Source organism: Bison bison, unplaced genomic scaffold (genome assembly GCF_000754665.1).
Source record: "Bison bison bison isolate TAMUID 2011002044 unplaced genomic scaffold, Bison_UMD1.0 scf7180017864456, whole genome shotgun sequence".
In the NCBI taxonomy this organism is placed as follows: Eukaryota; Metazoa; Chordata; class Mammalia; order Artiodactyla; family Bovidae; genus Bison; species Bison bison.
Window position 1 is genome coordinate 14,369,653 of NW_011495018.1, and position 15,923 is coordinate 14,385,575.

Here is a 15,923-nt window from a genome sequence, read left to right on the forward strand (position 1 = left end):
CCTAACCACCCACCCACCCATCCATCCATCCATCCATTCTTCCACATGTCCATCTATCCAACCATTTATCCATCCAACATATGCTGAGTGCCTGTAACAAGTCATGAGCTGAGGAATCAGAGATAAAGAAGGCATGGCTTTGCCCAGATGAGCCCAGAGTCTGTGAAAGAGAAGCCAAGTGGACAAAAGTATCTTAATACTGTGTATGGGGTGATCTGGTGGAGCCTCTCCAAATGCTGCGTCCCAGTGGGCAGGGGCTGTGAGGCTGCTGCATATAATTCGTGAAAATTAATAGGAAAGCTTGTTGGTTTATAAGGCATTTCCTCACCTCCCCACAGCAGCTGGCTGGACACACATGTGCCTGTGAACTTGTGGTTAAGAGAGAATTATGAACTGTGCCCCACTCATGGTCTGAGGTTGCAGGAACTTGGGGATCTCACTGCCTCTGGGGAAACCTCACTGTCCAGGTCTCTGTCACTGGGGCATCTCATCTCAACCATTTAGTGAAGGGGAGGGTAACTGGAAAATGCTGCTCAGTGTCAGGATGGGTTGATGCAGGCCCCCACTGCCTGATGCTGTTTTTTCTGCCACTATAAATGCTTATTTCTATAATTATTATTCAGCATTTAGAGAGAAGCTATTTTACACTCAGTGTTCTTTGAAGCTCGGAGGGTCTCCTGGTTCACACCAATAAAATTTCCATTACTCTGAACATCAACCATGGTGATTAAAAAAAACCCCATAAATTATTTACTGAAATGGAAGTTGAGTTTACGGTAATAATGCATTAGTTCAGCTAGCCATGCAGTCTGTTACAGGGTAATAAAAAATTTTTATTTTCTTTCTTAAAAGGTATTTGCCAGTAACCTACACATGACCTTGAACTGATCAATTGTCAAAGATGATACTACAAGGAGGGAATATAAGGAAAGAGAAAGGGAGAGCTTTTTTTCAAAGAGCCTGATTTTAGGCAATTGTCAGCAAATACCTGTTGTCTCACTGTTATCAGGAGAAAAGAAATGAGCATATAGTGTTTTTAGAAATCATAAGGACTAAATCTTAAAAATCCTTTGGAAATTCAGCATTTGTGTGATAGAGCATAAATCTGAAAGCTAGCAAGGAGGCCTGTTTGAAAAATCTGGGGAGTCACCATTGTTTGAGACCACCTGTCGTTTTGCATGAGCCTGGAGCCTTGTAAAATAACATCAGCCCAACGGTTCTGTCTTCATCCTTTAAAATGTATTTATGGAGCAGGATCGATTTAATGTATCTCAGAAAGTCCACGATTCTGCTCACGGCCATTTGCTGACTAATGTCTCCAGCAGAGAACAACAAGCACATTCATGAATTATGGCTGTCCCTGAGGTTCTTTTGTCGACTATTTTTTATTTTAGGAGCGTCTGCTTTGATTAAAGCCATTAGAGCCAGGAGCAAATAAAAAGGTGTCTGGCTTTTACATGTCTCGCGTTTTATAGCAGGAACTCTGATGAAGCCTATATTTTAATTATTACACCGTTAAGGCAAGTGATGAGTATTAACCTCACAAGTTCAACTAGTTCTTCCTCTATTACCTGCTTTGGGGTCTAAAAAATCCTATGGCAGGAGACTTGTTGGTTGAGTCCAATTTTTACTTATTGATATCCTCTACTTGGCTGCATATTTTCATTTATTTATATATTCCTCTTTGCTGCAAAAATTAATTTTTAAATGACTTGGTTGAAGAATGTTTTGGGTGCTGAGTCACAAGTTAAGAGTGAACTTAGGAATACCTGTGTTTGTTTATTTAAAATGTCACAAGTACTCTTTTATTATTTTTCTTTTTAAAAAAAATTATTTTTAATTGGAGGATCATTGTTTTACAATATTGTGTTGGTTCCTGAGATACATCAACATGAATCAGCCATAGGTATGCATGTGTCCCCTCCTTCTTGACCCTCCTTCCCACCCCATTCACACCCTCCAGATTGTCACAGAGCGGCGGGTTGAGCTCCCTGTGTTATACGCAGCTTCCCATGAGCTACCTATTTTATATATGGTAATGTATACATCAGAATTTCAGTGTTACTCTCTCAGTTCGTCCCACCCTGTCCTGCCCCTGCTCTGTCCATAAGTCCACTGTCTATGTCTGAATCTCTATTCCTGCCCTGTGAATAGGCTTATCAGTACCATCTGTCTAGATTCCATATATACGCGTTAATACATGACACTTGTTTTTCTCTTTGTGACTTGCTTCACTCTGCATAACAAGCTCTAGAGGAAAACTCAGATTTATTTTTATGGTCACTAAATGAATAAAGATGCACAGTAGGTAAATGACCTAAGTAATGGTGAATCATCTATGACTAATGTCAAAAAGACCTGAGGATTATTTTCTGGTGGTAGAAAGCTTCCGGTCTCTTCCTCCTCCACTTAATTCTGTGGCTGATACTTTGCATTCTTGAAATATTCTGTGTTTTTCTGATTCCATGATGTGAAATCATCAAATCCCTCTATGTTACTGCATTTCAGGGTACTTAGTGCTTAAAATGGAAGATGCTTTGAGGATCTGTTTAATCTAGTTTAAACAGCGGAGTAGGTATTTCTTAGAACTCCCAGATGCCTCGGCTCTGCCCTGGACCACACTTCTGGTAAAGCATTTTTTCTTTAATCTGTTTTACCAGCCCCTATCCCTACCTTTGCAGATGGGCATCAGTTTTCTTTTCATCAGTTTCCTTTCTCTCTTCCAAGCCTGCGCTCTAAAACTCTCTATTCTTTTCAGGCTTTCAGCATTGCCTTTCTCTTCTGCTCTTGAAATGCCAGAGTTACTCCGTGTATACTGAACTGGAATATCATGTAGGTGGGGATCGTCTCAGGGCAGATGTTATTATATAGGCTTTACAGAGAAGCATAAACAGGGTCACAATTAATGACAGTTGGTGTTTCTTACTGTAGATAATGGCCCAGGTTTAAGTGGTAGCCAGAACACACAGCACGGACCTTGTACATTAGATATTCCATGTTATTAACTCTCTCCTGCTGCTGCTGCTGCTGCGTCGCTTCAGTTGTGTTCGACTCTGTGCGACCCCAGAGACAGCAGCCCACCAGGCTCCCCCATCCCTGGGATTCTCAAGGCAAGAACACTGGAGTGGGTTGCCATTTCCTTCTCCAGTGCATGAAAGTGAAAAGTGAGAGTGAAGTGGCTCAGTCGTGTCCAGCTCTTAGCGACCCCATGGACTGTAGCCCACCAGGCTCCTCCATCCATGGGATTCTCCAGGCAAGAGTACTGGAGTGGGTACTATTAGCTTCGATCTGCCAATTATCCATAGAACAACAGATAATATTCCATTGACCCTGTTGTGTTTCTTTTAAATCACCTATTAAATGAAAGCTCTCAAGATTGGTTGGCATTGAAGCATAGGTAGCCAGTGGAAATTTGCTATGTGCCGCAGGGAGCTCAAACCCAGTGCTCTGTGACAACCTAACGAGGTGTGATGCGATGGGAGGTGGAAGGGCGGTTCAAGAGGGAGGAGACATACCTATGGCTGATTCATGTTGATATATGGCAGAAATCCACAAACATTGTAAAGCAATTATCCTCAAATTAAAAAGAAATACATTAAAAAAAAAAAAGATTGGTTGGGATTATTAGCACACCAGAAAACTTAACACATCCCTCAGGGGCTAAAGTAGTCATTTCCATACTCTTTTCCCTAAGAATTTTCGAGCACCCCTTTGACATATTAAATAGTTAAATAAAGAAATATTAACTTGAAAACAAAGTCATCACTGAAGACTCTGTATATTCCTGTGGCGGATCGATGCACATAAACTGGTGAATTATCGTTGATTTGGGATCTCTAGAGCTACAGATATGGGCGTGCTTCATATGCAAATGTCTATAAAGATCCTACTCCTCCATACTTTCCACGCAAATCAGTTTTAAATCATCACACAATGTAGCTGCATTTTAATTTCTAATGGAGAACAGCCATGACGTTCAATTGCCTCTAGGCCTGGCTGAGCTATCATGTCAAATGATTTATTTCCACTGAACCAGAGGCAGGGTGGGAGGGAGACAGAAGGAGGTACGGGGAGAACCAAAAAAATCCTTGATTCTTGTCCTTACATATCCCGGAGTCCTCCTGGGGCCCAAGGCATGTGTTCTGGGTGCGGCCCAACACATGTTCTTTTACAAGTCAGTGGGCCATGCTCCGAGAAGGGCTGAGTGATGGGATAATTAGAACCAAGCAGTCAGCGGGGTGGATAGTTTGTCTGCTGATAATAGCTTGTTTGCTAATTGCCAACACCAGATTTTCTGGGCAATTAGACATTTGGTTTCTTCCAAGACCTTCTGTGCAAATGTGGACACATGGCCCCAGGCCTTCCAGGTAGCAGGTGGAGAGAGGGTGGCTCCCGGTACAGGATGGCATCTCTCTGATGCCACCTGCCCCAGGGGTGGTGGGGGCAGGGTAGACTTTTCACTAGTAGAGATGCTGAACTTCCCCTGCTTTTATGGAAGGAGGTACCCTGTGCTGGGTGATGAGCAAGGAAGCTGAAGTTTGTGGGCTGGTCCAGGAGCCAGGATTATGTCTCCATTTTCTTTTCAAGAGCATTGAGCCAGGATGCTAGTAGAACCTGAAACTGCTTCCTCTCTCAGATGAGCAAGTTGATTTTTTAAAAATAATTTTTTTATTGTGGTAAAGTATATATAACATAAAATTTTCCATTTTAACCATTTGAAGGTGTGCAAATCAGTGGCATCAATACATTTACAATGTTGTGTAACCATTACTACTCTTTCTAAAACTTTTTCATCATCCAAAATCGAAATTTTGTATTCCCCATCCATCTTTGCTCCCTCAGCCCCTGACTACCTCTAATCTACTGTCTCTATGAATTTGCCTATTCTGTTTTTGTATTGGCTATCTATATTTCATTTACCTGTTCTGAATACGAGGTGATATTTGTCCTTTTGTGTCCAGCTTATTTCATTTAGCATAATTTTTTCTAGGTCATCCATGGTGTATCATCTATAAGAACTGCATTCCTTTTTACAGCCGAATAATAATCCATTGAATGGATGTACCGTATTTTTGTTATCCATTTATCTGTTGATGTATACTTGGGTGGTTTTCACTTTTTGGTTTTTGTAAATAATGCTGCAGTGAACGTGTACATACAAGCATCCTTGTTTTCAGTTCTTTTGGGTAGATACTCAGGAGTGGAATTCCTAGGAAAGGAATTGGGTCTATGGTAAGACTATATCTCACATTTTAAGAAACTACCAAACTGTTTATCACAGCAGCTGTACCATTTTGCATTCCCACAAGATATATACAGGGGTTTCAATATTTCCACATCCTTGCCAGCATTTGCTATTTATTTTTAAAAAATATATAGCCATCCTAGTGAGTGTGAAGCAGCATCTCATTATGGTTTAGATTTCCCTATTGACTAATGAGTGCATTTCTGTAATGACTAATGAGTTAAGCATCTTTCACGTGCTTATCGGCCATTAGCATATCTTCTCTGAAGAAATGTCTGTTTAAGTCCTTTCCCCCACAGATTGATTTTTGGTCTCTGTACTTAACTTGCTTCTGCGCCTTTCTCCCAAAGGTTGGAACTGAGCCTCATCGGGAGGAGAGGGAACAGATGCCTGCAGAGTAGGGAGGTGGCTGTGCAGATTCGAGGCTTTGCATTCCCTCTTTCATGATTCCTTTTATTCCCTCAACTCGTTTGGCACCCACTGTAATGATGCTGTTTGAGTTCTCACCAAGCAGGAAAAGAAATCAGTAAGCGCGTGGGATTAACCAAAGTGATTTGGCAGCAGATGCAGATGGTGCCACTCCTGGTGCCTCCCCAGAAGTTGACAGGTCTTTCTCAGATACCTCATAGACTCTGGGTTTCCTTGACCACATATTGTTGTAGCAAATTACTCATTTTTTCCCAGCAGGTAATTAGTCTATATACTGAATGGAGCAGTATTTGCAGAACTCTTTGGATGGTACCTGGGACTTGTCGATGCCAAGAGCCTGGCCATCACCTCTACAGGGGAGCCCACCATCCTTGTTTTCTTGCCCTGCAGGCTCCCAGTCCTGGGCAGTGTGCAGGGAGAGGGGATGGAGCTTCCAGCACTGACCAGGGCCAGGGGTGACTCCTCCTTGGGAACTCATCCCTGGGGGAGAGCCACGGGGCTCTGGCAGGGTTTCAGAAGTTGCCTGAGTAATTGTAAGAGCAGCAGGGGAATCAACCAAATGATGTTCAGGCTGCCTCGCTCCTGGCTTTTCTCTCTTTTGACCTCTGTCTGTTGTGGGACCCTGACTGTGGGCCCAGGAAAGCTAATCTATATGTCTTTCTGCTGTGGTTTTTCTTACTGAATGTCCAAATCCTTCAGCATCGCTGAAGCAAGATGAGTTCCCTGTGTTCTGGCAGGGCCTCATGAAGGAAGGAGGGAGGAGGTGATGCCTCTACTAAGCAAAGAAGTTCTTTCTGGAAGTTGAACCCCTGTCCTCTATTCTGGTGATTAGGGTTGTTAATCTTGGGTGGGGTCCCAAAACCCTTTGGAAACCTGAAGGCTGTGGATGACCTTCCAAGAAAATGAACACAAAATTTGCACATCATCTCAGGGGGGCTACAGTCTTCTCTGGTCCATATACTGGTGCCTGGGTTAAGAATGGGCTCTAAAGAAGGTAGGTTTAGGGACTGGACAGCCTCTGTGCTAAGTGCTGAGAGATTGACTGCACTTAGTGAGAGGCTTGGTGGTCATGGGGAGAAGAGGAGCGTCTCATTTGTTCAAGTTTTAAATACCAAATATGGGGCAACCAGATCAGATACCCTACCGCTCTGGGTGGAGTTCAGCCTGGCCCCACGTTAGCTGGCTTTCCAAGGACGAGAACACTTCCCGCAGGTGCAAAGCCACGCAGTCCTCATTTCAGCTCTCCAGCTCAGCCTGCACCACCTCTCAGGATGCACTTGTCTTTCCTTTCAGAAACAGCCCCCACGTCTGCATATTCATCTCCGGCCCGGAGCCTGGGGGACACAGGAATAACACCTCTGTCCCCTTCCCACATTGTGGTAAGAAGTGTGTATGTGTGTCAGGGGTAGGGAGGGGGCAGTATATGTGTTGATTACCTTTGCTTTCTGAGTCAGCTTTCCCTACTCTGGGTCAGAAAAGGCTTTCCGTGGTGTGGCTGGTGCTTCTGCAGCCATTGGCCTGGGTGTGAATAACATGAGCGGGCAGGGGGAAGCAGCTCTTTAAAGACTCAGGGCTCAGAGACTGCGGGGCACCCTCTTGAGAGGACGCGGCCACATCTGGCCGGTGGGAGAATCAGTGAAAAGCAGTGGTTTTTCTAGTGCAGTTAAGTGCTGTGACCAAAAGCTGTGGCTGTAGCTGCTTCTGTATCAGCTTGCCCGGGAGAGTAGACCTGGGTGGTGTGGGGGTGGCAGGGGTGGCGGGAGGGGGGCGCTGGAGACTGCGCATTGGTTCCCACGCTGCCCCAGATGGGTATTGTGGGGCAGCTGTTCAAGGCACTTACACGTAGCCAACCAGAGAGAAGTACCTGGAGGGAAGGGCGGTTTTATACGAGCTGCTCAGACCTGCAAAGAAGACACTGCTGAGAACTTCAGAGCCGTCACTAAGGAGGGACACCAGCTTGTCCTGGTTTTCCCGGCACTGTCCTGGCTTCCATGGAAAGGCCTGTGTTCTGGAACTCCCTCAGGCTTGGGAAAACTGAGAGGCTTGGGCACCGAAGAGCCAGGTCCTGTGGTTTTCAAACTTTGTACCCTGAGGGTTCCCTGGAAAAGCTTCAGAGTCACATAAGGGGATGGGGCGCAGTGTGACGAAAGGCCAGGTAGGTGGGGCTCTCACCCCTTGCTCTAACCAATCAATACTCTTCGATCCCAAGTTGATTGGTATAATTTGAAGTTCTGTGGGTGTTAAAAAGGAAGTCTACACTGCTTTAAAATTTTTGGGGAAATCTGGAATGACTTGACCTACTCACTTGACAGATGAGGAAAGGCTCTGGGCCCCAAGGGTCACATGGCTGACTGTGGCAGGACTGGGCAAGGTTCCTGGTATGCTGAGCCCTACACCCCTGCCCCACACACCCAGGCAGATGGAGGGGTCACCTGGAGGGTACACAGGGCACAGCTGAGCGGGGTCTGGAGGTCTGTGTAGGGCCTGGGGGAGGCCAGTGGGGGGAAGACAGTGTCACTCAGGGAACCACTGGGCTTCTGGTTCAAATGGAAGCGTTTCTGTAATTTGCCACGTTCACGCATGGTTGGTAAAGGATGTGGTGCACACGTGTAGGCAGGTGACCTCCCCAGTGACCTGGCCTGGCCCTCCACTCAGGAGGACCTTCCATTTCTCCCTGAGTTGGTCGGGGGGGCGCGTGGACAGGAGGCAGGCCTGTCCTCTCCCCAGGGCTCACCACGTGGCAGACTTGAACCAAACGTGGAATGTCCTTCTGTCTGCAGTGGGTGCACAGCAGGGCAGGGTGGAACCTTCCAGAAAGCCGGCCTTGACTGCCCCCACCCACGCCCTGTACCCTACTTGGTGTATCTCACAAAATGATGTATCTCACAGAATGATGCTGACCCGAACGTCTCTGAGCAGCAGACGTTTCTCGTGGTGGTGGCCATCGACTTTGGGACCACGTCCAGTGGCTATGCCTACAGCTTCACCAAGGAGCCAGAATGCATCCACGTGATGAGGTAAGCATCAGAGGGGCAGGGGCTAGCCCCAGTCACTTGTCACTGTGGAGACTTGGGGGCGGGCTCTGGGGGAGGGGAGAGGGAATCGTCCAATGAGCAGATGAATGGTACTTAGTAGGCAGGTCTTTTCCTGGATTCTGGCCCTGCTTGGCCTAATCTCACCATGCCACTTTGGGCAAGCCGCTTCTGATCTCTGGGCTCCAGGTTCCTGGTCTGTAAAGTCATTGGTTTAATTCTGACTTAGTTGGTTTGGGAAAGCGCCTAGAGAGTATGTTGGAAACTTCCAGCATGCTTCCTCGGCAAGAGGCACTGACTTACAGGATGTTTGTGATGGAGGAGATCCAGGTCTCTCTCTGTGTGACCTCAGGCAAAGGACTTTCCTGGTGGCTCAGACAGTAAAGTGTCTGCCTACAATGCGGGAGACCAGGGTTTGATCCCTGGGTTGGGAAGATCCTCTGGAGAAGGAAATGGCAACCCCCTCCAGTAGTCTTGCCTGGGAAATCCCACGGACAGAGGAGCCTGATAGGCTATAGTCCATCGGGTCGCAAAGAGTGGGACACGACTGAGTGACTACACTTCACTTCACTTTCAGGCAATCAGTGAACCTTCTAAAGCTCAGTTTCCTTGTCTGTGAAATGGGGATAACACAGTACCTGCTTCTCAGAGTGTGTGTGCAAATGTGGTGAGATTTCCTATCAAGTGCTTTATTGTTGTTTAGTCACTAAGTCGTGTCCAACTCTTTGCGACCCCATGGACCATGGGCTCCTCTGTCCATGGGATTCTCCAGGCAAGAATACTGGAGTGGGTTACCATTCCCTTCTCCAGGGGATCTTACCCAGGGATCAAACAAGAATACTGGAGTGGGTTGCCATTCCCTTCTCTAGGGGCTCTTCCCGACCCAGGGATCAAACCTGCACTGCAGGCAGATTCTTTACCATCTGAGCCACCAGGGAAGCCCCCATAAACTAGAATCAACATTTATCGGCTGTATTGTTGTTTTAAGAAATTTATCTCTAAAGGGAGAGTCATACAGTGAAAATTGACAAAAGAGAAAGGAGCAGAAATAACTTTGAACTTGCTGGGGAGGAATTCTTACAAAGCCTTCACAGAGTTCAGGGTCTCTAGGGGTGTTATCTTAGTAATTGTAGAGGTTTTGGAGGAAGGTTCTACCTGAATTTTATTTCAGTCAGAACATATTAATATCACCTTGATCCAGACTGACAGAATTATGAATGAGAAAGTTTAATTTTTTATATTTAAATAGGAATGAAGAATTGAACATTTGAAGGGCAAAACTCTGGAATTCCATTACCTACTGGAAATGTCAGTGTTCATAGTCCTGGAAAACCTATTTCTGAAAGGTTGTGTGTGGAACGCATCCCTGGTCCAGGCACCAGTGTCGGCCTGGGATGGTGATCATCTCTGCATCTCAGTGGGGTCACCATGGGGACTTGGCTCCCTGGGTGGATGGGGCTTGACTGGGAAACTGGCCAGGGATGACTCCGGCCCCATCTGCGTGGCAGGTCTAGGGAAAGGCTGGCTCTCCGTCTGGACTGTGATGGCAGTGGCAGGTGTGAGCCCAGCCAGGAGAGCGGGCTGGGGAGAAAGATGCTCTTCCCCTAGTGCACTGTGTCTCCCCCAGAGGCTGCTTGTAGGGGTCGCATGGCAGGACTGGAGCCACCTGCTGAGCCAGGACCTGGTAGAGGAGACAGCATCCTGTCTTTCTGGCAGCCAGGGCTTCGCTGCTGTGGCCCCAAAGAAGGGAGAAGCATCCAGTCACCTGTCTTCTCCACTCTTTACTTTTCTCCTTCTTTCTGTCTGCGAGGAGGATGGAAGCTTTTCTGGGGCTCACCTACCCGCTGCTTGCCCCATCACACTTCCCATCAGTTCCAGGATCTAATCCCATTGCATCCTCCAGTCTGTACTCACCCCTCCTGGCTTCTGGCTCCTCTTCAGCACACAGACATGCAGGGTATGGTCCCTTCCCTCCACCAGAGCTGTTCTGATGAGAGCCGTTCTGATCAGCACTCTCATCCACCTGCCACTGTGACTGTCACCCAGGATGGGGGTGCCCGGGTCTGTTTCTTGCCTGGATCTCTTCCTGGCTTGCACCTTCAAGCCCCACCTGGGAGTTCAATTCCAGCACTTTCAAATAAAGCTCTCCATGTTTCCTCCTGCCTACTTCTTGGCCGGGACTGCTGGCATTTGTGAGGGGCACTCTCTCCTCTAGACTCCCCAGCTTGAAACCTGTGGGGTGCCCTGGCACCTGCTCACCAGTGAGGCCATTTGGCTTGGTTCTCCTTCTGGATGGTTCCTCCCCATTATCCCCTCTCTCTCTTCCCAGGGTTCTCTATCCTTGTACGAGCTCCCTCACCTTGAGACCTGAGCTTTGTTCTCAGCCTCCTGGCTTCCAGGCTCCCTTCCTTTAGTCCAGTTTGCTTTGGGTCAACAACAGCTGTGATTCTGTCTGCCCCTGCTCTAAAACCTTTAGTGGCTCCCTATTACTCACTGATTAAATCTCTCACTCTTCAGGGTCCTCACCGCCTTTCCAGTCTCGTTTTCCCCACCTGAGCACAATCACTCTCCTCATTTACATGCTTTCTCCAACCCACACAGTCACCTGGCATTCCCCATACCTGCCCTGTGCTTGCCCCTCTCTGAGCAGCCTGCAGTCCGTCCCTCTTTCAACATCTGGCTGTCTGTCCATCCTTCAAGTCTCCCCTGAACTCTGCATTCTTTCCAAGGCCCCCATCTCTCTGCCTCCTTTGACCTCTCTGGGCTGTCTTCCCAGACCCTTCCTCTCCATCTGATGAGGCAGGTATTTATGTGTGTGTTTCTCCCCTGCCTGTTTCAAAGAGGATCCATCTACTCTTGAGTGTTTGCAGATTAAAAAACCAAAATGCACACCAAACACACACAGACACAGTTACCTACTATGTTGCGAGTTATTTGAAGGCAGAAATATAAATGTTTTATCTCTGTGTCACTAGCAACTGGCACAAAGTAGCTGCTCAGTAAACTTTGAGTGAAAGGATAAAATAGACTTTGTTACTGAGCAAGAACCTGGCCCTTGTCCCTTTCATTTTACTTATGAACTCAAATTGTGTCTCTGGGCACCACTCAACCAGCTAAAATGAGGGCACCTGTAGCAGCCACTGTGAGCACCCACATCTGTACCAGCCTTGCACACAGTAGGTGCTTACATCCTTGCAAGAAGGCCCATAACCTCTGCCTTTCCTTGGCGGCAGGCGATGGGAAGGAGGCGACCCTGGGGTGTCCAACCAGAAGACTCCGACCACCATCCTGTTGACGCCAGAGAGGAAGTTCCACAGTTTTGGGTATGCCGCCAGGGACTTTTACCATGACCTGGACCCCAACGAGGCCAAGCAGTGGCTGTACCTGGAGAAGTTCAAGATGAAGCTGCACACAACTGGGGTGAGCCAGCCTCTCCCGGGCCCCAAGTGCCTGAGAGCCGAGGTTCCTCCAGCCCTCCCCGACCCCTGGGGGCCCTCAGGTTTCTCCCGAGCAGAAATGAATGTCCACTCACCTGATTTTAGAAATAGCCTGGAGCACGCCACGCTTTGGACCACATGGTACATTTTCGGATGCACACATGGACAAGGAGATATTCAGAATATTTAGAAACTTGTTTGCTTTGGAAATCGACCCGTCAGAGAGACACTGGCTGGATGGAGCACAGGCACAGGGGGCTGGGGGGGCCCTGCTGTTCTGGGAGATCCCGTTTCAGTTGCTGGATTATGGGAAATCAAGGGGTCCTGAAGGAAGGACTTGGGGGCTGGGAGGCCTTTTGGGAGCTCAGGGTAGTGGCTATTAGTGAACCAGTTTGGAAGTAACAAAACAGCTAGCTCATTTAACCCTCTGTGTGGGGAAGGAGTGGCTCAGGAAATCAACCCTCCCCCCAATAATTGGAGGTTCAGTGCCTGAGGCAGTTTTGCTCCCTACTTTCCAGGGTTCAGTGAGATGGCCAAGTCGAAGCCCTCCCCTGAGCTTCATCAAAATGTTGGTCCATAGGATACAATTTTTTCAGTTTAAGCAGCTTATCCCTTAAATTTTCCTTAACATGCACAGTTAGAGATGCAGGATACCGATAGTGTTTCGGACCACAGACCCTGAAGCCAGATGGTCTGGGTTTAAATCCCACCTCTGCCACCTTTGCGATACTTGATCCAAGTCACTGAGCCTCTCCTGCCTTGCTTTACCTTATCTGTGAAATGGAGACTTTACTTGTGCTTTTCTTATCGGGATGTTGTAAGGATTGCTATGCTATGCTATGCTATGCTAAGTCACTTCAGTCGTGTCCGATTCTGTGTGATCCCAGAGATGGCAGCCTACCAGGCTCCCCCGCCCCTGGGATTCTCCAGGCAAGAACACTGGAGTGGGTTGCCATTTCCTTCTCCAATGCATGAAAGTGAAAAGTGAAAGTGAAGTCTCTCAGTCTTGTCCGACTCTTAGCGACCCCATGGACTGCAGCCTACCAGGCTCCTCCATCCATGGGATTTTCCAGGCAAGAGTACTGGAGTGGGGTGCCATTGCCTTCTCTGGTTGTAAGGATTAAAGGAATCAAAATACACAAAGCCCTTATAACCATGCCAGCCCTTAGCAAGTTAAAGTCAATTGCTACCTTCTATTAGTATCGCTTTTATCTGTCTCCTGTTAAGGGTTTGCAGATGACAAAACAGATGTTACTGGGGAGATCTTGCAGCCAGCACCCAGGGCTCTGTGCTCGTGCACGTGGTGGTCTCTCTCTCAAGCAGACCAACATCTGCTCGAAAAGCGTCCTTCCTGTTTCACCTGATGGGATTCGGTGCCTTATAGCAGTCTCCTGCAAGTGGAAGCCCAGAATTTCTTCAGTTTGAATTTTTCAATTCCAAGCCCTTGTCTTCCTGGTGGCTGGAAGCGGCCTGGGAGCCACCACCCCAAAGCTGGGGTGTCTTTGCTTAACCCCAGGTGTTGGAGTAGTGAGCTTGTGCAGATGGATTGAGATGATGGGCAGGTCCCACAAGGCCAGTTTAGCACTTGATACTCCTTCACGCTCCAAAGGCAAAGGCTAATTACCCAACCTGGATCAATCCAGAGGCCACACTGATTTTTTTCCCCCAGTGGTGATAAGTCTGCTGGTTCCAGGAGACTTAGGGGCTTCCTCCTGATATTTGCTCTGCCCATTCCCACCCCCTGGGGGCTATTTTCATCATTTTTTAATGACCTCAGTCCATCTGGCATCTCACGGAGCATCTTCCACCCGAGGATCACACGCAGCAGCTGCTGTGGCTTCTGGCAGAAGAAGGCAGTGATGCTGGGCTCTCAGTGGATTAGACAGCACAAGCCTTAAAATAGGAGCCCTTCTATTTTTGTGACTTGGTTGGCAGCTCATCGGGTAGTGAAAGCTTCATGCCTGTTTAGTGCCATGCACATCAGCGAGTTGGCATGATTATCTAGGCCTCGATTAGGAGGGTTCCCAAGGGTGACCATGTGTGTCCATGTGTGGAAATAGTATGTAAATTGCATCGGGAGTGGTGGCTGCTGCCTTTTCTTTCTTCCCCAGCTCTGTTGCTGCCCCAAGACCTCTGCTCCCAGAGGGTCCAGAAGAGGGAAGAAAAGAGGGAAGGAGGGCAGCAGTGGAGATGGGATTGGGGGGGGCAGCCAGGGCCTTCTACACAGTAAGGGGGTGATGCTGCCAGCCCTGTCCTGGGGGCATGCCATCCTAGTCTGCAGGAAACACAAACATGGTTCACTGGGATTCCTGGGTCTCCGAGTGGCAGTGCCTAAAGCCAGAAGGGAGGCTTTCTTCTTCCTATCTCACTTCATTCTCCCCTCCAGGACCTCACCATGGATACAGACCTGACAGCAGCAAACGGCAAGAAAGTCAAAGCCCTTGAAATCTTTGCTTACGCCCTGCAGTACTTTAAGGAGCAAGCACTGAAGGTAGGCACATACCAGAGCCTGTACTGTGGAGGGGCACAGAATGTGGGCTTCGTATTCAGAAAGCAGGATGCAGCCATGTGCGCTGCTGGTGGGGAGGGAGCATGGGGCAACTGCTGGGGAGAACAGCCTGGCAGTTCCTCAAAAGGTTAAACACAGGGACTTCCCTAGTGGCTCAGTGGTAAAGAATCTGCCTGCCAGTGCAGGAGACGGGAGTTCGATCCCTGGTCCGGGAAGATTCCACATGCTGCAGAGCAACTAAAACCCATGTGTCACAGCTATTGAGCCTGTGCGCTAGAGCCTGAGAGCTGAAACTACCGAAGCCCACACATCGTAGAGACTGTGATCCACAACAGAAGAGGCCACCGCAGTGAGAAGCCCACACACCACGAGAGTAGCCCCTGCTCACTGCCAGGAGCAAGAAAACCATGCAGCAACGAAGACCCCGCACAGCCAAAAAATAACTAACTAAAAAAAAGGTTAAACACAGAGTGAGCTGGAGGTTCCAACCCTAGGTGTGTACCAGAGAAAAGAAAACATATATTCACATAAAAACCTGTGCATGAATGTTCATAGCAGCACTGTTCATAATAACCAAAAAGGCAGAAACAACCAACATGTCCATCTGTGGATGAAAGGGTAACTAAATGGGATCCACCCACACACTGGAATATTACTCAGCCTTAAAGAGGAATGAAGTACTGACGTATGCCGTGACACAGATGAACCTCGACGACATGATGCGAAGTGAAAGAAGCCAGATACAAAAGGCCACTTAGCGTAGGATTCCATTTGTAGGAAATGTCCCAAAGAGGCAAATCCATGGGGACAGAAAGTAGATGAGTGATTGCCAGAGGCGGGGGGGGTGTGGGAGTGAGGAGTGACTGCCGGGGGTATGGGTTTCTTTGGGGGATGATGAAGTTAGACAGTGGGAAGGTCACACCACCTTGTGAATATACTCGCACCCACTGAGCTGTACACTTTAAAGGTGAGTTTTATGGCATGTGAATTATATCTCAGTAAAACAAACAAAAGAAAGAAAGATAGGGGACCCACGTCGCAACTGTGTGATCCTGGGCAAGGTGCTCAGCTTCTCTGATACCCACATACCTAACGTGAAGAAGGAGGCAGGCACCTTCCCTGGGGGTCGTTTGATAATAAGTGAAAGGTTGAATGTTAAATGAGCCCCTCCCATGGGGCTCAGGAAGGAGTAAACACTTGGCAAATAGTTGCTGCTGTCTCTCTCCATGGCTTGCACCCCAGACCCCATGGAAGAAGCTGACCCGGTGAAT

The 15,923-nt window shown here is 47.9% G+C and overlaps 1 protein-coding gene across 1 annotated transcript in view; it reads left to right on the forward strand.

The window, feature by feature from the left end:
- The window catches only part of HSPA12A (heat shock 70kDa protein 12A), a 160,766-nt gene that overhangs the window by 118,914 nt on the left and 25,929 nt on the right, over positions 1 to 15,923 (forward strand). Inside the window, exons 3-6 of the mRNA XM_010859279.1 lie at positions 6,968 to 7,053; positions 8,564 to 8,691; positions 11,940 to 12,126; positions 14,530 to 14,634. Of these exons, the coding sequence (XP_010857581.1) occupies positions 6,968 to 7,053; positions 8,564 to 8,691; positions 11,940 to 12,126; positions 14,530 to 14,634 (506 nt within the window). The remainder of the gene's footprint in view (positions 1 to 6,967; positions 7,054 to 8,563; positions 8,692 to 11,939; positions 12,127 to 14,529; positions 14,635 to 15,923) is intronic.